This window comes from Hirundo rustica, chromosome 2 (assembly GCF_015227805.2).
Source record: "Hirundo rustica isolate bHirRus1 chromosome 2, bHirRus1.pri.v3, whole genome shotgun sequence".
NCBI lineage: Eukaryota > Metazoa > Chordata > Aves > Passeriformes > Hirundinidae > Hirundo > Hirundo rustica.
The window spans coordinates 49,576,003-49,601,651 of record NC_053451.1 but is presented as its reverse complement, the minus strand read 5'-3'; the positions used below and the strand labels follow the sequence as shown (position 1 = coordinate 49,601,651).

The 25,649-nt window shown below is 41.1% G+C and overlaps 1 protein-coding gene across 5 annotated transcripts in view; it reads right to left on the bottom strand.

Annotated features, from left to right (window-relative positions):
• Positions 1–23,807: 23,807 nt before the first annotated feature.
• PDS5B (PDS5 cohesin associated factor B) overlaps positions 23,808–25,649 on the bottom strand; it is a 98,979-nt gene continuing 97,137 nt past the window's right edge. For all 5 annotated transcript variants that reach the window (XM_040054429.2, XM_040054451.2, XM_040054444.2 and 2 more), the window contains one exon: positions 23,808–25,606. In XM_040054429.2, coding sequence (XP_039910363.1) covers positions 25,571–25,606 — 36 coding nt within the window. In that variant the 3' untranslated portion in view covers positions 23,808–25,570. The remainder of the gene's footprint in view (positions 25,607–25,649) is intronic.

Below are 25,649 nucleotides of genomic sequence, written 5' to 3'. Positions count from 1 at the left end.
CACGTCCAATTTAATGGACTTCCAGGGAGGATTTCCTTAAACCCTTTGCTGCCCCTATCCTGACTGATACCAGCTCCCAATCACACTGTCATTTTTATTTTTCCTTAAAACTAAAATGCAGAGATGCCTATATTCACAATTACTCCTCACTGCTCCCTCTGGTACAAGTTGTCAAAAGATGCTTAGGTTATCTACCCACTGATACTTGAAAAGCAACTCCTCATTAAGCCTGCAAGTGCAAGTGGAGTCTTGGAGTTACCACAGGGAACAAAACACACAAAAAAACCCCCTCACAAATTTTTGTTTAACATGGTTAACCTCCCTGGCAGGCTAGAGGAGAGTTATGAACATTACTATAAGCACTGTGATACTACCCCATTCTGTTTTCTGCAATGTACCCTGGTGCTTTATGCTGCTGATGTCTGTCCTTCAGGTTGCAGGCAATGTTAAATGCTCATGAACTTTCAGAAATTATAAAACTCACAGCAGCTGCACATTAATTATTTTGTATATCAGATCTGATCTTTGCAAAAGATAGTATACTTTTAGCAATTCTTTACTATACCATTTACAAGGGATTATGTGAATAGGTGATTGTTTCTATTAGTGATTATTCTAGAAGCAGAAATTACTGAGGAGTGTAGTTGTTACAAGTGGTTTGCATTATAGCTGTATGCTGAGTCTAAGTCAGAGATTTCTTAATGAAATTATTACCTAAATACCCTGATGCTGTTTATCTTCTTTCTCTTCAAAATAACTCTTCAACTTACCTTCTCTTTTTAGGGTATTTGTCATCTCCAGTTGCTCAAGCTAACCAGTTTAACCTAGGTGCTCCTGAAAGGGTCTGCCACCTCAGCATAGAGACACTAAAAGCACAAAAAGTCCAAACTGCAACTTTCATTAATTTTGCCCAAAACCAAACAATTCCTAAGGGCTGCTCTCAGATGGAAAAAGTGCCACAGGATTCTGACACTCTTATGTATTTTTCTTTACTAGAGTTTATATACCATTTTTTTTTTTTTTTTTTTTTTTTTTTTTTCTGGAGCACGTCCACTCCTTGGCTTATGACAGTTAGTGAAACCAGGGCTGCACGGAGAGAGGGTATTTGCTGTTACAGCACACAGGTTACTCAGCCCACGTAACCATGTACTCTGTGTGCCTGTTCAGCACTGAACATTTCTAGCACTCTCTCCAGTTTATTTCTAAGTACTCCTATTCAAAGGTCTACTATAATTAGGCCAAATGCAATCTATTCATAGAGCACCATTGTTTTCCCATGTTTCAAAGGAGTTGCTCAGAGCTGTTACATACTCTGAATTGATTGAGCATGGGGATTACTTTATCTCCAGAGGAGATGATGATCAGCATTTCCCACCCAGTTCCTGAGCTGTCTTTACTAATTTATCTTAATAACATCTTTGTGTTTTGAGTCAGAAGGAAAGAGATCAAAGCAGAGAACACGGCAGGCATACTCTCAGGATTAAAATTGGCCAGAGGCAATCAGCAGAACAAGTAAACAGCTCTTCAGCAGTCTGCAGAAAAGCCTGGTCTAACGTGAACATTTTTGTGCCCCTGCAAGCTCTCACCCAGTTAGCCTACTTGGCTTGGAAGGTCACATCTGCTGCTCACGTTATTTCTTGTCGTCATCCCATCCCCATTGCCCTTTTTCACCCTTGAACTTCATTAATGAATAACATTACATCAACTCTTGGGGCTCCTTAACAAGACAGCACAGATCTGAATTCCTTAAGGAAACGGGCTGATCTTACAATTACAACACGCTTCCCTTTAAAACCCCGAGTCCTGGTGTGCTGAGGAGGACTCACTGTCTGTCTGAGGTGTAGAGCTCAGTCTCCTCAGGATACAATTTGGGGCTTAAAGGATCAGCGTATTTCAGTGTTTCTACACGATCCCATTTCACTTTGGCAGGAATAGCACCCAGGAGGTGGAGGAGCCTATGTTCTATTTGACACTTGATACATCTCACTTGGTACCTTGCCACTCTGATGGTCCTTCCTCTGTGCTCCCACCTCTCTGAGAAATGAAATAACTTTGCTGTAAGTTGGCTCCACATCACATCTTGAAAAGAACAACCTATCAGACAGAAAACAAGAGAGATTGCACTCCTTGCTTTTCTGCATGGAAGCCGAAAACATAACTCCTGCTTATTTTCTTGACTTTTATACTGAGAAGATAGAAATGACGCAAAGAAGCCATCCAAAGTGTTCATTTCAGCTTCCATAAGAGCTTCATTTTTAATGTGGATTTTATTACTAGTGAGTTCAGGAGCCACTGCAATCTAGTTTAAAAGTGATTTTACTTTTCTTTTTTTTCTTTTTAATCAATGGGCATTAGGCCTATCCTGTGCTCTCATCTTGCTCAAAGCCAGAGGTGGACAGAAGCAGCTCAAATTTAATTGAGAATCAATGCATACAAATACAAGGTCATGTGTCTGGGAACAACAGAGACGCACTTGCTGTGGAACAAGGAGTCAGATCCTACAATTTTCCATGACAAAGTAGCTTTAATCTCCATGCAAGGCATTTGTCAACCCTATTTAACCAGTGAGGAAATTGGGCAGATGAAGTCAGGGTAATTAGCTCTTCTCTCTCCCCTTGATATCCCATTCATGGGAGTATTTACAGAATATATAAACCATTAGCAAGCTTCTCAAGCCATGCCACTGGCACAAATAGAGAATTTGCGCCCTGCTCATGGCCTTTATATGGGTGATTTCACTCCTTCGTGCGTCTCACTTCCTGGCCACACTCAGGCTGTGGGAGGTAGATTAACTTTCAGCTACATCACCAAAATTTAAAAAAAAAACCAAAAAACCTCCAAACTCATAAACTTTTATGTGTATATCTTTCATCATTCCAAAGAGCTGCATAACTTTTGCTCTATAGGTCTTGTACCATAATGTGTCTTTCCTAGATGTTGGACCATTTTTATGGCAATTCCTTGATATCTCGACAGCTTGTGTCGCTAAACATAATCATCGAAATCAAGGAACACTGTCTTACCAGTGCCTGTACAATGGGACAGTGACTTCCCTGCCAAAATCAGGGAATGTATTTCCATGGTGTAAAGCTGAAACTGATGTTTCAGTCGCAGTGGGAAGACAATCTGAAGAATGGACAAGCTCTTCCCAAGCCTTGGTTGGGCTGCTCATTTTCTGAAACGTAGTTGCTCGTAACATTTCCTTGGGAAATACTGTACTTAATAGGTTTTCTTTCTAGTGTGAAAAGCAGCCCTTGGAAAGTCACGTACACTTTTGACTTTTTTTCCCCTACAGTATTAAGAGAAAAGAGGAGAAAACAAGGAGAAATATAAAGTCAGTAAACAGGAGGAAAAAAATTATGAAAAAGGCTTCTACTTCGAAGAGCAACTAGAAGCAATTTACAGCAACAGCTTTTGGGTTTTGATTTATTTTTTCATGGAAATCGTGTGCTTGGATGTTATAATGCCAAATAGAGACGTGACATGTTGTATAGCTGTACTGGGTAACATCTTTGTAGTATAAACTAACTTACCTGCAAATTCCCCTTTGTGTGTGTGTATAAATTATCATTCAAGGTTATGTTTTTCCAGCCAGATTTGCGTACGTTGTTTGCTTTCTGAGGAAATAAAACGGCAACAAACATCACTCACAGCACAGCACCCCTCCCCTTCACGTTACTAAGGAAAGCGGAGCAGCTCTACAAACCAGAGCGATTTACTTTAATGAAACGTGCCGGGCACCGGGCGCTCCGGCCCTGCCCGGGGGCTGTCGGGCCGCGCTCCCCGGCCCTGCGAGGCCCCGCGCCGCGGGCGGGCCCGGCTCCCTCAGGCCAGGGCGGCCCCGCCCCGCGCCCGCCGCGGAGCCGCTGGCGCCACCTGCCGGCCGCGCCCGCCTCCCCTCACGGCCGCCTCCCCTCCCCGAGCCGCGCTCAGGGCCGCCGCCGCAGCTCCCGCTTTCCCTTTCCTCTTCCCTTTCCCTTGGGAATAAGAACAGCGCTCCGGCCTGCAGCCTCACGGGACTGCCGCCTCTTTGCCCACCGTCGATACCGGCGATGTGCGCTGCGGCCGGCAGGCCCCTGAAACCACCTTACAGCCGCGAGCTGCTTTTATCCAGGGATTTGTTGTTTTACCTCAAATGCACCTTTATCACGTGAAGTTGCCCGTTCATACCCTCAAGCCACAGCTTACACTTCTTTGTGGGGTTTTCCCCCACTTTCTCCTCCTGACGCTGGTGCCGTGCCCTTTGTCCGCAGTCTCCTCATGCAGTGTCTCCTCACCTTGCTGAAAACGCTGCTGCTCTTCAGGAATCCTCAGCAGCACCAAACCTGCTCTAGACTAACATTAGGCTCTCAAACATTTACATGGGAAAAGAAAAAAAAAAAGAAAAAAAAAAAAAAAAAAACACGCCAAAATGCCCATTTCTGAGAGGTTGTTCATGAAAATTCTGCTTGATTTCCATCCCTATATAGGTCCTTGAGCACATTTAGCAGATCCCTTGATCTTTGTAAACACGGGAGGAAAAAACCCCGCTCCAACAAACATTTCTCTAACTAGAGGTGTAGCTGTCCCCACACCCCTTCACTCTCCTGTCACCTCAGATTACACCAGATTACACCTCATCTGCTGCTGCATATTTGTCACTGTCCATCTTGGAGCACAAAAGTGTAAATATTAAATTCTCTGTGGAGGTCTCACCCTAGAGAGTAATGGAGCCCCAGTGACAACAGTGACAAGTTACTTGTTAGGGAAAAAAAAAAAAAAAAAAAAAAAAAAAAAGGGGGGGGGGGTGTTGGGTTTTGAACAAAAAAGACAATGCACACACGTGTTGGGAGATCTAGCAGGTTATAGCCCAGGAGATGTGTACACAGGGCATGATCTCTGCAGGGCTCGCCTTTGCCAGGGAACTCTGGCAGGCCATACCCTTCCAGAAAGCAAGACAGGCTTGGGCCAGGCTGTGGGCTTGGATCTTTTCCCTTCACTTACTCCATGATTACTATGAGGTTTCTGCTTATTGCTGACAGGAATAGGCTGGCTGAAGCACAGAAGTATATGGCTGGGAAGGTTGGGACTGTTCAGCCTGCAGAAGAAAAGGTTGCAAAGAGACCTCACAGCAACCTTCCTGTACCTGAAGGGTCCTACAGGGAAGCTGGTAAAAGGCGCTTCATCAGGAACTATAGTTAAAGGACCAGGAGTAACAAACTGAAAGAGGGGGAATTGAAGTTAGACATTAGGAAGAAATGTTTTACTGTGAAGGTGGTGAGACACTGGAACAGTTTACTCAGGGAGGCTGTGGATGCCCCAACCCTGGCAGTGGTTGAGGCCAGGCTGGATAAGGCCATGAGCAACCTGGTCAAAGTGAGAAGCGTCCCTGCCCATGGCAGGGAGGGTTGGGATGGGATGATCTTTAAGGTCTCTTCCAACCCTTAGAATTCTATGATTCTATGATTTAAATTTGCATATATTTGTTTTCATTTGCTCTCTGGATGAAATGGCATTTTCACTGAATAATTTTCTTCTGTCTGTGTGGGCACTAGAACCGTATTTGTGACCTGGAAACATGATTTCTCATTTGGAAATCCAGGCTAGTGTAACAGGGATATCACCAAAATGAGTATCATAAGTTTTACATCATCTATGCCACCTGAAAGATTAACTATATTGTTCATTCAGGGACACAGAAAAATACACTAGAATATAACCTAAAGAAGATGGTTACAACCCAATATTTCCTTTTCCTTACAACACTCCCAGGCCCTGCTGTCTCCACAAGCAGACAATATTATGTCCAAACCTGCTTGCAGAGCCTGAATTCATAGATCATAGATGCACACAAGTTTGTAAAATATACACCATTTAAAAAAAAAAAAAAGGTGCTTACAAATAATGTACCTTGATTTTCTCACTGCAAACACTATACTAAAAATGAAAAAAATGTTGCCTACTAACTTTGCCAAACCACCATGGTGTCAGCTGTGCCCCCAACCATGGGCTTTACACAGAGCTAATAGCAAATTGTAAGTTAGCATGAGATAAATAATATCCAGATTAGACTTAGCATGATTACCTGCTATTACCCTGGTCTCATTAAAACCGACTACTCAAACTACTTTGGCTCAGAAGGATCGGATTGCTGAGGCCCTTTCTAAAAAAAGAAGAGGGACAAATACAAGGCCCATGATTTTGACTGTTCTGCTGCTGCTAGAAGCAGCAAAGAAAATTCTATCTCAATGCTATTGAATTCTACTTGTCAGTAGTATATGTATGAGAAAAGAACAAAGATTCTCATTCAGTCAGAAATTAAAATGTGGAGAGGAAGAAGAAAAAAAGATATCTTTATACCAACAGCAGTCCCTTTTCATGAAAAAACTAAATAAAAGATGTGGACAGGAAAGAAAGAGAAAGTTTCAGGTTCTGTGTAGTTACACACTTTTCTGACGCTGCATTTCCATGCCAGGCAAAGAAGATAAAGAGCCACTAGATTTATATTCTTGGCTGGTTTTACATTGGTTTGAAGGACTATTTGGCTATACTAACAATGATTTAGGGACAACAACTACGAAGAAGAGTTCAAAGGTGTCCAATTACAACCTAATTCTGCTCTGCTTAAATTAAATATGGAAAGGAATTAGTCCAGCACCTCGCCAAACTCCTTGCTGAGGCAGGTCCAGGGGTAGATTCTCGTCCTTCACAAAGGCAACAGACATATATCATTAAAATGGTGGCAGCAATGTGCCCAGCAAATGGAGGCTGAATTAAGCCTTGTCCCCAAATGGGGGGAAAGGAAGAAATAACTTTTTCCCCCTGCTGTTTTGTCATGCACAATACAATTTCTAGGGCTTCTTCGTTATCAAGGCTTCCCTGAGCACATCAAAAGATCTTTGTTAACTGCATTCACTGCTTAAGAGGCAGACCAGTGCTGCTGCTCTGGCTGCTACCGAGGACTGAAACCAGCCAGTCTAAACAAAGTCGAGCTAGTTCAGAAAGCAGCATCAGCCTGTGACACACAGGACAAACAGTGACACGTTCAGCCCGCTGGAAGACGACCCACATGCCTATCATTTGTGGGCTTCAGTGGGTGCTTTGCCAGCAAGGAAAAAGAGACTTTGAACAATTGGAGGGATGCTAAAAGGAAATGTCTGCACTTCTGTATAGCTGCATGCTGGGAATATCACTTCTGGCACACTGGGAATATCACCTCTTTCATGCTGCCCTGCTTTTTCTCAGCTCCCTCCTGTCATGTAAGACAGGATCTATACTGGATCAGTCGGGGTGACTAATAGGAACAGAACAAGGAACAGAAAAGGACATGGACAATGTCCATGGACAATGGATAACGAAGGACCTCTTTTAGAAGCTACGATATGAGGTAGTGAGGTCATGGGCTCATTTTGGAGAGCAGAGAGAGAAGCAAAAGTCCTGAAATAGCAGGGAACCACAGTCATTGCTATTTACTGAAGATGAGGATTATCTTTTCAAAGAGAGAAGACAGGCATGTCCTCAAGCAGCTATCTCACTGGGGAAATGACACTGCTCTAGACAGATCATTTTCAAGTTTATTTAACTTACAAAGAGACTGTGAAAAAATACAGAGTATCAGAACAAATTTAAACCATCTGTTTGATCATCTTGCAAACTGTAAACATCGTTTTTGAAAAAATAATCTTTCTTCAGCATAACAATGTGCATGGATGGGTTTGACTAAAATCTAGATAAAAAGGAACTTCCACTAAGTCAAATGGAAATTACCCAGAGCACAAGTAAATATTTAAATTATTTTAAGTAATCCTTCTTCTTTCATCAGCTTCTTGCAGGAGTATCCATGAATTTTTGCTCCCTTCAGCTTTCTTCCACATCCTCCTGGGCACTTATTCTACCGAGCAGCATTCAAATTAATTGCCACACTATTTATCTATTTAAAGCCATTATGCACATACCCCAGCTTGCTCTGTAGATCCTTTTTCCATATAGATTCTGTAGCATCTACATCTATTTTTTCCTGAAAGTATACAAGTTTTGAACGACTGCACTGCATTCCAAAATATTATCAGCTGATTGGATATTTTTGTCTTGTCTGCATATTGTACTTTTAAATGGTTTATTATGATCCATAAGGCACAGTTCAGAGAGAATGCCTGCCTATAAAGCAGACACCAAAACTGCTTTCTTCTCCTAACTCAAAGCCCCTTATCAGCAATGCCACTGGATTAAAATAACAAAGAAAGCAGCTCCTGTTAACGCCCCCTGGCCACACTGATAATTCAGCCTTAGCCTTTTCAAACAGCCTATTTGTTGCTCACAACAATAACATTAATTTCCTAGATTAAAAAAACTATTCAATACATGTACAGCATCAACATGAATGTAAAACACTTTGGAAATAGCATCAAATCTAATACATGTTGACAGTCTTGGATTTATGGACACAGAGGTTCAAAACAGTAGCAGAAACTACTTTCAGAATGTGCTCATTTATACTCACACATCACGCCTCAGACCACGCTAATTAAAAATACATAAATCTTGCAGAAGCAGATAATTTTCAGTACAGTTGCAGAGCAGATGGGTCAACTGGGCAGAGACCAGCAGGGGTCTGCAGGCCAGACCCAGGCTGCAGGAGGACATTTCTGCCTGGCACAGAGCCCCTTTGCCGCAGGGGAGACGGAGAACAGCTGTTCAGGCTGCGTGAGCAGAGTGATCACCCCAGAACCTCTGCCTGTACCTGTCCAAAGGGGCTCTTGTTCAGGTGAGGAAGGAGCAAGGTGTAGACATGTCCTCTTACCCCTCTCCCTTGCTTGGGAGCAACCTTCTGCTGCCATCTCAGGACAGCAGCTATGAGTGGGACACCCCAGACTGGCCTGCAGCTCCCCAGGTCAGGCCACCACGAGTTGACTCCTGGGGTCCCTCTTACCTTATGCCACAGGGTATCCCAGTGTGAGGGTATTATTCAACCTTAGAGAAACTACCAAAATATTTTGAGCCATTATGACTCTGTCTTTCTGTCACTGATCACAGCATAAAGCTTTTGAGTCTCTCAAAGTCTGATGTGCACATCTGTACCAATGTAAGCAAGAAAAAAGCCAGGATGACATCATCTTACCCAACAGAATCATGGGCACATTCAGGCATTGTTCACAGCAACATGAAATCCGTGTGTGGGAGGGTTGGCACCTTTCTCCTTGCTGATCACATTCAGCTGCCTTCTAAGTCATTCACACAATGAGGCATGTTTCTGAAGAAGCTTTAGAAGTATATATACTCAGGAAAATATAAAATCAAGATTATGAAGCTCATTCACATTAAATGCCAACACAACGTGGAACAGAGAGACAAAAAAGCGTAAAGAGATGACAGCACCACAGGCTAAGTGAAACATAAGTTAAAGAATCAAATGTTGCAGGGCTGACCATAAATTTTGAGGAAGTCAGCCATGAAAAAATCTGCTTGCTTGTAACAAGCAATTTACAAGCACTGGGAGCTCCTGCTAACTGAGTGGCACTATCAGTTATCAGTGAGGTCTTTCTCTTCAGGTGTTACAAGCCTACATTGCTGGGGAATTTTGACTGCGTAGTAGCAGACTAACAGAGTATTGTGGTCATTCTATATGTGTTGCTAACTAATTACCAGCTACTAAGTTCATCAAATACTATACTGGTCATACAACTGCCCTTTCCTTAGGTATGAAAACCAGACCACTGTTCCAGTGAATTACAAATTGATCTTGGACAGTTTTCTCCTCCTGCTGTAAACAAAAAAACCTGTCTTACTGAGTTTGGTGTGGGCAAAGGGTTGAATTGCAAAACTGGTAATTTTTTAATAGCAGAAAAAAAAATATATAAAGAAGCAGTTACCTACAAAAGTTCCAGGCTGATAGTTAAGCGGCAAATGCAGCTGTCATGGCAGACACCTCTGAAGGCCTAAGTAAACTTTGACATGCAACATTTTGTAAAAATTTGCATCTAAACAAGGTAATAGTGCTATTGAGAAATTTGGGAATATTTAACAGGTTGAAGGAAGTAAACAAGACTATATGTTGAGAAGAAACTGAAAAGTTTCAGATGAAGAAACTCTATCCTGGGTTTCGATAATGAAATATTGGCTCACCTACAGCTTCCATTACACTGGAGCCAGTGGAATGTTCATGATCCTAAGCGAGAGGGCTCAGCTGTCTGAGACAAAGAGCAAACAGCATTTAAAGGAAATAAAGGTTTAAGGAAGTTCTGTCTCTTCTTCTCCTGTTTTATGCCGTTTAAGCTTTATTTGGGTAAGGTAAAGGATTGCAGTCCCTGCTGGAAGAATTAAATTTCTCCCATAGCTGGGGAATTTCCTAGATACACTCTCCGCTGACTGTTACCCTTCCTGAGCAAGGCTTTGACATTTTGGTAGATGCTTTCATTAAAACAGCAGTTCAGTGCTCAAATAAGAATACCCAGTGGTGGGAATTATAAGAAGAAATAAAGAACCATTATTATACCAAAACTGGGGACAGTGCCAGTCTCCTCATGTCAAAAAGAAATAACAGAACTTGGAAAGTTTGATTATCCTTGTTATCATTTTTTAAATGAAAGACATGGAATGGCTTCCTTATAGTCTTCAAAAAACCCCCACACCAGAGGTAACTGAAGCAGTGTCATGAATGCCTGAGCATCATTAAGAGTGGTCAAGGGCTGACCATTCAACACCCTCTGCCACCAGAACTAGATATGGTCAAATGAAAGCAGCAGGAACTGGATTCAGAAACACATCATCAGAAGCAGTTCACACAGTAGCTGCTTGCCAGGTAGCACCCTCCATGCATAGCTTTTGTGGGCTGAAAGGGAAGCTGGACTTGGAAGAGAGATCCATGGAAAGTTATTAAGCAGTTAAACCACAACTAGCTCAGGAAATCCTGTGGACTGAAAATAGTTCACAGCAACAGTAATGTCTGGGGGAGTTAGTATATATTTTTATCCTGTTCTTCTTTGCCCCTAGATACCCAATTCAAGCCACTCCTGGAGGCAGTCTGTCTCTCTTGTACAGTACAGCCACTTTTTCATTCCTTGATCTCAGCCTCTCCCCCAAAAAAATTCCAGTCCAGTCATGAACTCCTCTGCTTGACCTGGTTTTGGCTATTCACATCACACACATAGGCATCCCCCACATCCTAAAAGAAACCCTAAGCCATCCTTGCAGGAATGAGAGTTAACATCCTTGCCAATAACTATTACAGACAGAACACAGGAAAAGCCCGTTGGGTTTGTTTTGGCTTGCTTTTTCTTCAGTAGAGAAGTTCTATGATGAAAGGACACACAGACTTATCCCTGTGGAATATCACATTAATGTAACATTAATGAAACAGTCCTGGTTACAGTACTGTGTCCACTTAATAAAACACCCTGTTTACTCATGAATAACTCTTGGGAGTCTCTAGTGCTATAGGAGAGAACTGGGTGACAAAACAAATCATGTGTTAAATAAAACCTTTTTGCAATGAGGTAGAAGCTGTTCCATCACCCTTTTCTCTCCAGTTCTTGCCAGCAGAACAGCTCTGCAATTGGGCTCTTTAACTTGTCCAGTTTAGGGGGATTAAAAAGCCCACTGGAGAGAAGGCAATGCAGTGTTTCTGTTCAAGATGTAGGGGCTAAAATTTTGTCTTTCTAGCATAGAAAGGTCAAGGTCCAACCTGGTCTCTCTGCTATAACCAGTTAGGCACATTGCAGTAGCCAAAACATCCCCATCCCCATTAAGAGGAAGAATGTGGCAGATGAGGCAGAGCCAAGCTACAGATATGTAGGACAGTCTGTGGTCCTTGTGCAGTGAGATAAATCATCTAGAGTATCTTCCTTCAACTGCAGCAATAACACTCAGCTCCTTATGTAATTCTTCAGGGCTTTGCTACCATGGCTGGCATTTTCATTGCAGTTACCTAGAAGGCAGAGTGTAATACAAACCCACAGCTGGAGGCAGAAAGGAACCTCAGGAGGCTGAAGTACCCCCAGGGACCAGGCAGGCTGTATCAGACACTCAAAACCACATCACCCATTGGCCTGCCTCCTAATCCTGACCCATAAACCCTCAGCTGGCTCTTCCTCCATCTCACAGTGAGCTCAGTGCACCCCCACTGCACTTATGTACAGGGCAGGTCCCCCTCCTCACCCTCCTGTTCCAACCTCCCTCTATCCATGGTGGCACTCCAGTCATGTGAGCTAACTCACCAAACATCTGTGAGCTCAACTGCATCACAGCCCTGCAACTGCACACAGATCTTCAGTTCCAGCTGTTTGCTCCTCATGCTGTATGTGTCAGTGTATCAGCATTTCAGAGAGGCATGCAAGTGTTTCAGTTTCCCAGAAGTGGCGCAGATCTTTCCCCATAAAGCTTTCCTTGTCTCAAAACTGGCCCCTTTCAGACCCTTTTTCCCCCTGAATCCGTTTGTTTGATAACCCAATCAACCTGACAACTTGATGGCAGGTCACTGTTTCCTCCTCTGTCCCTCCTAGTCTCCAAGGTACATTGTTGGTGCCCACAAGGAAGAGCACAATCCAAGACCACAGCAGGGCTCCCTAGATACCGGATTGGGTCAGCAGATAGTCTCCCACTGCTGCCATTATCTGCTTTCTCCCAGGGCTACAAGCTGAGGTACAGTTTGCTGCTGGAGTGAATCCCTTCCCTGAGAGTAGATCTGCAGGGGGAGCAGGAGCCATGCTTCCAGGCCCAGGAAGGCACCAGCCTTTGTCATAGTGGGAGTCCTGCTTTCCCACCCAACAAACTCTGCCTGTACCTCAAGTAGAGTTTTTGGGGCTTTCAGGCTTTTGCACCTGCAGAGCCCTGGAGAAGATCTGGTGGATCTTTCTTGTCATCACTGATGATGCCCAGCCACTTTCATCCTCCGACAGCTCTGCTAATTGGCGACATGGACCCTCCCAGGCATAAAAGCCCATGTCCTCAGCCCTGGTGAAGTGACAGGCCCTCAGCATTCCTCAGCCCCAGCCCTGTGGAGCTGCACTCAGGCTGAGACTGGTGGTGTCACAGGGGCCACTGACCCAACACTGGAGTCTGTGCTCTGTGGCACATCCTCACCATGGCAGGGCACGTGTCTGCTGCTCACAGCGAGGTCCCTGCTCCTGTCCTGCATTGCCTCCTGCTATGGAAAGCCATGTTCTCAGCCAGGCATTGTTTCTGGAGGGCTGCCCAGTACCTACTGAAAAGGCCTGTCTCCACTTTAGGCAGGAATCAGCTGAACAGTAGCTCAGAGCCCCCCTTCTTCAGGAACAGGCCAGACCCGTTCGAGGCTGCAGCATCCTCACAGGCAGCAGCAGCAGCACACTGATGCTCCTCGAATGTCTCTGAGAGTCCTCTGTCAATCCTAGGAGAAACTTTCAGAACACCCACAAGATTTCAAAGCACGGCCCAGAAACTGCTGCACAAACTGCTGCCCCTGTTCACTGCCCCTACAGATGCACAATTCCTCAAATCTGTCTCCAGCAACCCAAGTCTAACCTTCAGTGCTGGCAATCACTCATTGAGGAATATCCATCTTACCATACCAAAAGAATTTAAAATTCTTCAAAGAAGCCTGACTATGCTGAAGTAGTTCCTTACTTATCCAGATCAAAAGTCTACCACAGTACCTTAAGATTTGTATTTAGTACTCAGTGGATTAGGAGAACCATGAATTAAGCCCATGGCCATACTGGGCCTTGACTATACTACATGACTTGCAATAATAATAATACATACATACATACATACTGTATTAGCATAACAATGCATGTTCCTGGTAGTGAGAACTAGATATCAGCTAGAAGTGAAAAATCTGATTTCAAGCTGCCTGCATATGTACAGGCATGGATATATATATACATATAAATACATGTATATATATGTCACAAATAGATGAGAAACTATTTTGAACCCACATCTGAAAAAACTAAGAATAACCAATCTATTAGTTTTGCATTTATCTTCTAAACTGTGCTAATACTCACCAGCGGTAATGCTAAATGGCAGGTGGAATAAAAATTGAATGCTATAATAGAGTGACCTAAATTTGTCAAGCTAGGAAAACTTGGCCTATTTCATGATTTCCACTTCAAAAGCTATGCTGTTGCAGGAATGGGGTCATACAATAATTCAGGCTCAAAAGGACCTCAGAAGGTCTGTAGGCCACAATCTAGTTCAAAGTAGGGTCAGGCATGAGGTGAGGCCAAGTTGCTCAGGGCTTTACACAGCTAGTTCTTGAAAATCTACATGAGAGACTATATTCTCCTTGGGCGACCTGATCCCATGCCTTACTGATCCCATTCTGGTCAGTTTGTCTTTATAAGCTTCTCCCTGCATCCAGCCTTACACCCAGGTTCAGTGTCTGACTCTGTCTCCCTCCTTCCTACCACGCGTTGCTGTGAAAAGCCTGGGCCCATCATCTCAGTACCCTCCGTGCCAGTGTCAGCAGGCTGCTCCTCTCTGCTCTCCTTCCAAAGCTATGCTGAAAGCCCAGCTCCGCCAGCCTTCCCACACAGAACTTTGTGCTTCGGGCCTGACCACCGTGGCAGCTGTCCACTGAACTCACAGGAATTTATCAGGTTCTCAGGGTACCAAACCTGAGCACAGTATCCAGATGTGGTCTAACAGCTACTGGGTAGAGGGGATAATCACCACCTACTAATTGCCCCTCGCTTTGCTCCTATTAATACATCCTACTGCTATGTATTAAAACCAACTCAACCGATCTGCTGCCCAAACAAGTCACTCCCCAGCTTTGCATCTTGATCAAGGGTTCTTCCTGTGCAGGGGCTGGATTTCCCATGGGTGTTTATTCAACTTCATGAGGTGGTCTCATTTCCCCAGGGATTATAGGTGTCTCTGCCAGCATGCTGACTTCCCCCTTCCATGTTCTGTCATCTGGGAATTTCGTAAGTGAGCACTCTGTCATCTCCTCCAGGTCACTGATAAAGGCATTAAACACAGCACATCCCAGGACAGATCCCAGACACTTGTTACAGGCCTTGAGGCAGAGTAGCCCTTGAAGTGCTGCTCTCTGAGTCCACTCATCCGATCACTGTTCCTACCCCTCTGGTTGTTTGATATCTCCTAAGCCAAGAACTGGGCTATCTACAGGTGTAAGAGAAAAAAAAGAAGGAAAAAAACCCAAACAACAAACCAACAAAAACCCCACGTTATAGTATAAGCAGCCAAAATATTCATTCCCTGTCTCATCTAATTCAAATACGGATTGAGACCCTTTATGGATTACCACCTGGACCAGCCCAGGGTGGAGTTTAGCTTGCAGCTTCCTCCCATCCCAGGAATCACATCTTCGTCTTGCAGCTCCATCCACTATTGCGTATTTAAATCTTTTACTGGCAAAATAATTTTGACCAATGCCCGTTATGTATCTCTAACTGCATGCTATCACCTAACTCTTGATTTTCTTGCTCCACCTCAGCAGGAAGTCATCTAACCCTGCATCATGCCTGGGCAAAGGGCTCCCTTGGACACAAGCTCACTAAGTCGAGAGAACTGATACCCATTGCCAGAATCCAAATCCATTACATGAATTTTTACTGCTTCCCTTCAGCAGAGAAAGTGTTGTGTGACTTGGCCACCATATGACCATCCATGCAGTGTTCAATGAACTTACTCCTCTCTCCAGAGGACTGAAATACTTTTGATTTTTTATTTAGACACTTTCTCAGTAAGTCACCTGAACACCACCAATGTCAAATTCACTCCATTACTTGAAAAGGCCATGTGAATCTCCTTTTTTTCTTTCTGTGATATACTCATAAGAGTTTGAAAATTATATTTACTCCCTTACTCCATTCCATCATTTTTCATTTATGAGTTTCCTCTGGCAGAGCTCTGGCTCTCAGCCACAACAGATCTGTGCAAACAGGTACAGGTTCCAGTGATGCAGGGGGATGAACCTTTGTTCTCGGGGGCTGTTTTTAATCACCGCTGTTCATCAAAGCCCTGTGGGCCCAGGAACATACAGAAAAGAGTGTAAAGCACCTGCTGATGACAAACCAGGCAGAATTTAGGAGTTTTAGTCATTCTTTTTCTTAAGATAAACTCGGTTTTCCTTATTTGTATTTGTGTCATTAGACATGACTAGCACAAAGGAGTAGTAAAAAAAGTGGACAGGAACATGGCAGAAACATCAAAAGAAGCAGAAGGGTATAAAAGATACAAAAATCCTAAACAGATAACAGGGTATGTGCTGAATATTTTATTTTTTTAGCACATGATCCTTTCCTTCTGAGGAGTTTTCCATGGCTACTGCCAATGTTTTATTGAACTCAGATGCTGCATGTTGTGTAGAGCAACAGTGAACTCCACTCTCCCATGAGGATTTTTCTCTAGTTTGGTAGCTCTCCTCTTCCTGGTCACTATTTTCATAGCAGTCTACACTGTATGAAGAAAAGAACGAACCACGGTTCACATAAGAAAAACGACACACTATGCTTAAGTCTTAAAATCTTGTTTTGAAACCCTTTTCAGCACATTAAAAATGTAAATGTGTAAGAGGAAAAATGAAGAGGCACAACTCAATAGGCACTGGAGTTCTTACAAATAAACATTGCCACAGCTGTGCACAGAAGCCACGACCATGGAACACCTGGGTTTTTCAGCACATACTCCCAATATGACTTCTCTTACAAATGTACACATGACAAAACTGTTGTGTTTCAGTTTCTGCTCTGTAGAAAATTAAAATATCAGATGCTTCAGAAGACTAATAGCAGAAATGGCAGAAAGGAAGCAAATACACACATCTGTTACTTTAATAACAATGGTTCCTACATGGTTGTATTTATCTCTGGCACGTGAGACAGGAGAGTTCTCCTTGGCACACACAAAGCTGCCATGTTCTGGATTCTCACTCCTCTCATATGCAGCATTTCAGCACCTCTCAGCTGCAGGAAAGTATAGGCAGCAGATACCAAATGACAGAAAACCCAAGTAGAATGCTGGTGTCTCTCAAAGTTCACCCACTGTGCATACACTAACTAATGCTTTCTTCAAGTAAATTGGCCTGCACGCCCATGAAAATGTTACACCACTTTTGCTGCAGTTGGTACTTTAGCAGTAGAGGGCTACTGCCAAGCACAGGAGAAGGTTCTCAAAAACACCCACTACGCTGTGTCACGTCAGTGGGCCAGGTGACCCCCATGAGCTCTCATGATGTGATTGTGTGGTGAAATCCAGATTTACAAGAGCATGGATGAGGCTGCATGCAGGTGTACAGGGGATAATCAGAACACAGCAGATCTTCAGAGTTCCAGAAGTCACTGGGGTCCTGGCAGAAGCCACTCTGACCACTCACCTCCTAGAAGTATTTCCCAGAAGGCCTGGACACAGACTGTTGTACAGTCACTAGCTAGAAATAGCAGAACACCTGGACAGAATGCCTGCAGGGGAACTGAACAGCTTAAGATGTCCAAAGGTCTGAATTTATGTGGCTAAAAAAACCCCAAAACAACAAAACATCAAAATGCCTTTTGATATCAAGACCATGACAGACAAATTACACATAAAAGCAAAAGGCTCATAAGAAAAATATTTAAAGATTTAAAGTCATTTCCTGGCATAGATGAAACTCCCCCTCCTTTTGAAATTAACGCAACAGAGGAATGGAAAAATGTGGCTGAAAGACTACAGAAAAGGAAGTGAGTTTTAAGTATATCCCTATGTCTAGCAGAGGTAATGGCTATCAGGAATATCACACTTCATTAACAGAAACATGGAATTCAGAGATTCAAACAGGGGACCCACTGTGAAAAGCCCCCCAGTTGTGTCAGTCATTCACCCCAAAAATTTTAACTGAGGAACACTTGGGCTATTTTTTACCTTTATAACAAAATGGAACAACCCAGATACCTAAACAACTATTTAGAAGTCCTCATCAGTCTTGAATTTAAATAAGATAGTGGGTCCTAAGCAGGGACAGCTACAGTACCAAGGACTTCAATTTCTTGCATAAACAGAAATCAACACAAAATAAAGCAATATTCCTAATTCAGTATAAAACAGCACAGAAATTAAGATGACAAAGTCACAAGTTTTGAACATATTGATGAATTAAGTATGGATTTAAATATTTAGATAAATATTTTATCTAAAGTAAATATGATAGCACTAAATGACAGTAATTCTGCATCATGGCCATCTCTCACTTCCATATTTTGTTTAAATGCAAGAGTTGAAAACATGAAATGGATGCTGACCAGATATTACATAACAGTTATAGAAAGATAAACAATAAAAGTAACAGAACAGCTTCAGATGAAAACAAAACTACTTTTTAGATCCTTACAGAGATTAAATACTATCCCACGGAGAATTAATCTAATATCCCATAGCCCTCTATCACACATTTGTCAGGATAGCAGCCAAGTGCATAATCATTAAATGTTGCTGAAGTTATACATATTTCCTGAGTAACTTTTCCTATTCTTTCCATGACTACAAAAAATGGTTTGGCAAAACTTGATTTTCCCTACTGCAATAGTCTTCATTTTCTATCACATTTCTACCAAAGACTTGTTTTTTCCCTAATACCAGGAGCAAGAAAGAGTGAATGGAAACTTCAGCCTAGATCTCTCCGTATTACTCCTTCTTTTGACTTACAAAACAAAGTGTATTTGGGAACACATACTTGGCTACTTATGTTTCAGAGGAGTCCTTACTTGCCGTTTCACTGGATAACACAGGCCAGATTTTGGAAGACACCTTCCTAATTTTGGAGAAGTACTATTACCTATAACCTTGGAAGGAGCTTGGTTCACCAGATGTTGGGAAAATGAGGTATCAAAATGTAGCAGTGGTTCAGCTACTACTTATTGGCCACAGCTGTGGCACGTGAATTACCAAACCTGTCCACACCTTTTTAAATAAACCTGCAACCCAAGGACTGCTTTTGCTTTACAGCTCAATGCCTGTGAAACAAGCAGCACAACAGCTGCATTTAGGAACACGTATTATCTTGAGTTGGAAATAAACCAAAAGGATCATCAGGTCCAACTCCCTGCTCCTCACAGGACTACCTAAAAATAAACTCAATTACCAAGACTCTCATTCAGACACTCCTGAACTGTCAGGTTTGTTGCTGTGACTGCTTCCCTGAGGAAGCCACTCAGCGACTAAGCACCCTCTCAGCAAAGAGCCCATGTCGCTGGCTGGAGCCCACTGAAAGGAATGAAAAGCAGCAGTGACTGGGCATAGGACTCACACTGTCCTGTACAACAGGACATCCATGTGTGAAGGGAGGGGAGAATCATCTCAGGCTGCTAAGTACACTGATATTGGTAAGGAAGACCAGATAACCAGGGTTTCACAAAATACTGCTAAGAAAAGAGGTCACATTGAAAGATTGAATGAGAGGCACTGTAGGAAACATCATTCCAGTGCTTAAATGCTGCTGTCTGCAATGTGGACCCTGTGTGGGCTGCTGCTGCTATTAGGCAGCTTTGAAAGCTCTTGTTTCCCAATGGCTTATGCCTTGACCTCTTTTGCCCAAATTTTAGTGCAGCACATAAATGAACGCTGCCCCACTTCCTACCTATGGAGGTTAGAATCTTCTTCCACCAAACTATCCCAAATTCCTTACTAATGACATTTGCCCTCAGCAGTAACCATTGCCCTCTTTCCACAAACACTCCTGGTATTAGTCTCAATTCTATGCATGTTCTTACACATTTTCCTCCAAATCAGAGAAAGCAACATATCCTCAGTTCTCCTCTCTTTAATAAATAATAATACAATCATCACCAACTTAGTTTTCCCTGTCTCAGCTTTCATCTTGAATAGAACATTCCTGTCTCATACCATACCAAGAAACTCATGTCAAGAAACTGCATTCCTACCTCATTTGTTTGCTGATTCCCTACTCTCTACTGATCTCTCCAGCACCTTTCAAATCAATAACCCAACCACATGCTTGAACTCACTGTTGTTTTTTCATCACCTAAACCATAGAGATTATAGCAAACATAATTAAACCTTGTTTATTCATCTTTTGAAATGGTCATTGAAGGATAAGAGTAAATGCCTGCGGGCCTAATATTTCTGGGTCTGATAGATTTTAGCCTGCTAGCAGCTGCTAACTTTTTCCCAAGGGAAAATTTCTCAAGAAAGCTTCTTCTCAAAACAATCTTGGCAAACAGCTATCCTTTCTCAAAACAGTCTTCCTCCAGGTGGTGGTTTGCTGTTTCTCTAGTTTCACCAATGGGATTAGAGAGGTGTCGTTCCTATTCACCAATCATGTTAAGTCTGTATCAAACACCTTGTAAAAGGTGGTAAGAATTAAACAGAAAAGCCTTTTCTATACTCTTTGCTTCTGAAATATTTGGAGTCTCTCATCTTTCTTTCGTGTCCTACAATGACAAATGCCTTTTGGGGAAAATACAAAGCCAGTTTCTACTTTCAGTGTCTTGCATGTCAAAGACTCCAGAAAAATGGTGATGTACATCACACTCACGTAACATGTTACTGCACCTATAGGTATAGCTATAAAATACCCAACAAAAGCCAACCCCCAAAAAACTCTTTGCTTAAAATGAACACATTATTATTTTTATTAAATAAGGATTAAAAACTTTTCTCTTCTTCAAAATATCATTATAGTTAACAAAAATTTAATTTTGTTGAATAGAAATAAACAAGGAACAAAGGAACCTGCAAGTTTAAAGTATATCTACCAAAAAAGCCAGCTGTTCCAAAACAAGATTATTTCAAGGTGCTGTGATCAAGAAGAAAGCTGTTTTAGATTTTCAGCTTGTCTTCCCAACATAGTAAAGAAAAAGCTTTTTAGGATTGTTTCATTCTAACACAATCTTCTATACTGTAACAGCAAATGAAGTTACCACATACTGCTACTACGTTCTCAAGTTCTCTTACACTGCATGGTCATAACTTGTGCAATTGTCTTCTACCTCTAGAAAAATAATGCAAAACAACAATACAGACACAGTATTACAGAACATATTATCTGAAGCCATCACTGAATCTGTTCAGAACTACTAACATATTTGTGACCTGCAATTTCTTTTTTAATAAGAAAATTACTTCCAAGTAAGCAGGGACAGCGTTCAGTAACACTGCTTTGATTTGCCTAATACTGTATTCCTTTGTGTCTACATGTGAGGTAGGATACAAGCATGGGAAACACAGCTAGACAAACACCTTTTGTTATCCATCCTTCAAAGAACCTGTATGTTAACATAATTCCAACGCACTACATGATTACTGAAATACTTATTTGCAGGGGTAGAAATATGTATTTGGAGGCTTTCTTCCTTCTTACTTCGACATGATGCTCCTGTTTCAAAAAGAATGTACAAGATACATCTTCATTACAGAAATGAAAGTGCCAGTAAAAACCACATCATGACTGTACTGGGGCACTGAAAAAAATGCAAGCATGAAACCTTTTCATTACTGTATACACTGTACAAGACTGTGTTTATCCTGCCCACTCAAATACAATGGCACCTGGGGACCACTGTGAAGAGACTGGATCTTTCAGACAGCAGAATTTGAAGAACATCAAAGAAAATCGAGTGGGTGGAGGGGTTTTTTTTCTGTATTTCTATACCAGTTGCCAACATTCAGCTTCCTACTTTTCCATGATCAACGAAACAGCAGAAGCTGTACTGTATGCAATGAAGAGGGCACCCTAAGGATGTGGGGCAAACCTACTGATATGTCAGGAAGTTTGCTTGTCTGTGGAATAGAAGTCACTTTAGCCAGTGTTAGGATATTGCACCTAAATTAGTAAACATCTTTTGTAAAGGCAACATCCAATAAAGATGCAAAGACTGGAATGGCAATTTGAGCACAACAGGAAAAAAGAATGCATTCAGATTCTTCTACTCCTCCTGATGGATGACTGGTCTTGTTTAAGTGAATTTTATCATTTTGCTCATTACAGCACCATCAGAGGAGCAGGATGGCCATCTAGAACTCATCTTAGTCATTGTGTGTTTGTAGTCATGAGGCCTTGATCAAACACAGTAGTGTCCCTGACTGTGTCTCTTAAAAAAAGTATTTGTAAAATATGTGCTGCACCTACTTGGATGAGGTAGAGATGTATCCATCTCTACACTATATATACTTAAACACAGGCAAGTTTGTAAAATTCTTGCATCCACAAACTCAGAATTTTGCTTATCTCCGGTGTCCTGTTTTAAGAGCCTCGTGTCCTCTGCATGCACAACCATGAGAATATTCAAACAACGTTCTTGGGTTTGTATTTGCACAGGATGACTGCATTTAAGAATTAACCCCACAGAGTGACAGGGATAAGTAAGAATGGTAATTAAACTTGCAGGATCCAAAACCTACCGTGTGCGTTCACGAAAGCAGATGTGGATAATCTGTCAAAACCTACACATGCAAATAAAAGCAGCAAGAAAACTGCACGCACCCCTCTCATGTTTGGTGGCGCCTTTTCTAGAGCATCAGATGAAAATGCTATGCCAGAATAACGTATTTAGGATTCAAGACTTACGTTTTTTGCAAGTTACTCACAAACTGAGCCTATTCATTTTTGGTGAAAATGTCTTTAATATTAGTATGTTTTTGTAAACTAATATTTTTGTTCACAGAGATCCAAATGGCAAAACAGCAAGTGTCAAAATATTTGAAAAAGGGTTCAATTTTGCTAGAAAATAAGGTCAATTGGCAGAGTCAAGTATAGTTAATACATGATTCTAATTATCTGAGGTGGAACAGGTATAGTCACAACAGAACTTTCAAACACTTTCATGTTACCTTCCTATTAGTGGGTTAGCTAGCCCTAAGTCATTATCTCAGTCTGTGACAGGTATAAAACCACCATGCTACTGGAATCAGGGAATTATTTTTAAACACTAGTATAAAGATTACAATCCCTGTTGGGATTTTGCATATGAACTACAGATCACTGAAAGTTTCCTGTTGCACTGCAGCAAAAAAAAAGGAAACGTAACAAAAGCTTTATTTGCTGCAAAATACAGCAAGATACTTTGGTAATCTCACAAAAATGTCATACTGGAACTTGTTACAGTGAGTTCAATTTGATCTTTTAATGTAATACAGTACATTTTTATAAACTTAACATTATCATTGCAGAAGAGCATGCTAACTGAATGTTAGCAATTTATTTTTTATACATAATTATAATCTACTGTAGCTACTGTATGCAGATCTCAAAATGTTAGTACATAAAATATTCATTTTCTTTATATGAGATGAGAATGAACTTCGAAGAGGTTTGAATATAAGAATGACATATTTGCTGTGCCTATTTCTCAAGAAATAATGATTTACACATTATTACCCAAGAAATCAACATTTAAATTGCAAAACTATAGTTTAAATTTACAATAAACATTATGATCATTAATGGTGCATCAATATTCCATGAAATTTAACCTAACCATGTTTATGCACATAAAGCCTCAAGAGTCTGCAGCAGTTTCAGCATTAATTTTTCATATTTTTGTATAAAATTGACTTAAAGGTACATCTTCCATAAATGTTTTCAGTGCAATTCTGTCAAAGAGGAAAATACAAAGCTAGCTCTCAGTCATTTTATACCATAAAAAACCCTCAACAACTTGTACTTGCACTGCTGAAGCATAAATAAGCCAGCTCCGTTGTGCCAACTATTTCAGAGTCAATCCATATCAACCATAACTGCCTTTTTAGTCAGCATTTCCCCCGTATCTATAGGTATAAATGTTGAAAAGCTGAATACTGGAAGAGGGGGAAGTTAAGATGAGGCAGAATAATCTAATCGTTTATAATACTTTTGCCTAGTGGTTCCAAAAAAATGAATAATGAAAAAATTCTAAGGGTTGCTTGCTTTATTAGTGATCTTACAGTTTGAAAATCAGAAAATCTGTGGTTTAGTATTATCCTTTCCTATAATCTTTACAGGCAACCTTGCGGCAATAACTTATTTATTGATGGATTATGTGAAAACGCTCCATTATTCAATGAAATAAAATTTTCTTAGGTTAGAAATTGACTTTTAATGTGTCGTAGGGAACCAGAGGGAGGACAGCACCTGAAATTATGATGTGTGCTTGGCTAAGCAGAGTATAGTAACTTACATATTTTGGTTCAAAGACAGTTTGTAAACTGTTAAACTGCATACAGGATACTGCTCTATGTATTTTGTCTGGTTTTTTTGCAGATTATAACAAAAAAAAAACCCCAAAACCCAAACAAACAAACAAAAAAAATCCAACACAAACCAACCTCTCTATTGTAGCACAAAATAAAACTGGAGCTTCATTCAAATCTTGAATACCTTGACTGTAATAATTGACAGCTGATTAGTCAACAAAAACTTAGCTCTTCATACCAAAAAAAATTTGGCTCAAAAAACAAAAACAAAACAGAAAGGTACAATAAACTCTCAATAAAAGGATCTCTCATGAGGCAACCTACCATATACTACTGCTAGATACGAGTTTCAAAAAAAACATTACATCCCATTTTCAGCACATTTTTCATAAACATGCAACTTCACTATAAAATACAAAACACTTGGCTCTCAAGAACAGCTTTATAAAGACACACTGCATCAATAAAATTTCTCTTTGTGATTAACTTTACATTGTAATAAGAACTGTATTTTCACTAATGTTTATATATCAGATTTCATATTATAATGTAGTAATAATTTGCTCTTTGTGAACATCATGTTCAGAAGGAAATATCTATACACATTAACATACTAGACTATTAAAAACTCAGTTACAGAATTTTATTGATACAGTAGATTAATAAAAACTGATAGGGGAAGATAAAATGGGTAGGGTGTTCAGTACATTATTTAATAACACACTTTTAAAATTAAAATATTTTAAATCCTTTTTGAATTTTCAATGCCACTACAAGTCCAGAAAAGTCTGGCATCAATACTGAGGTGTAAAACAAAACTCCTTTCCAAATTTGCATCTCTTGTCTTATTCTATCCAATATTGTTCAACTGTAAAAGAAAGTAATTCAGCACCTCTGATGATAGGTAGGTGCCTGAAGGTAAACACTAGGTTATACTTATGAAGGAAACAAAGACTTTTTTTTTTTTCTTCCTCTTCTTCCCCTCGACAAATAGTGGCAAAAGAATGTGGCACTATTTGTTCAACTGACTTGTTTTTCACAGTTAAATGTCAACAAGAGTACAAATACAAACACTGACAGATATTGCTTGAGATCAATTTTCAACAAACTGTTCTTTTTTTAAATCATCGATCCAATAAACAGTGGGGTACTGTCAGTTTAAAGCCGCAGATAAAAGCTATACAAGCACTTTATAAGTCAGAAACATTAAAAAAAGAACTATTTACAGTTTTCTTCTTTAGTTCATATGTCTACAAAGCCAGCGCACATTACACTTCACAAAAATCCACAGTTAATGATATCAACATGTGTGTGGCTAAAGCTTGTGACCTAGGGACTGCAAATGCAGGGGCAGTAAAATAGGTTTTGTCTTTTCTTCAGCAACCCCGTTTGTGCACTAACAGCTTCATTCAGTCTCAAGCTTTATATTAAAAGCATTCTTCAAAGCTTTCACCTGGAAGGCTGGTAACTACATGCTCACTCATCGTCTTTCCCTTTTGGAAGTTCTGCGACGGACCTATTTCGAGAAAAGATATTTTAAATGTTTTTACAGAAAAATT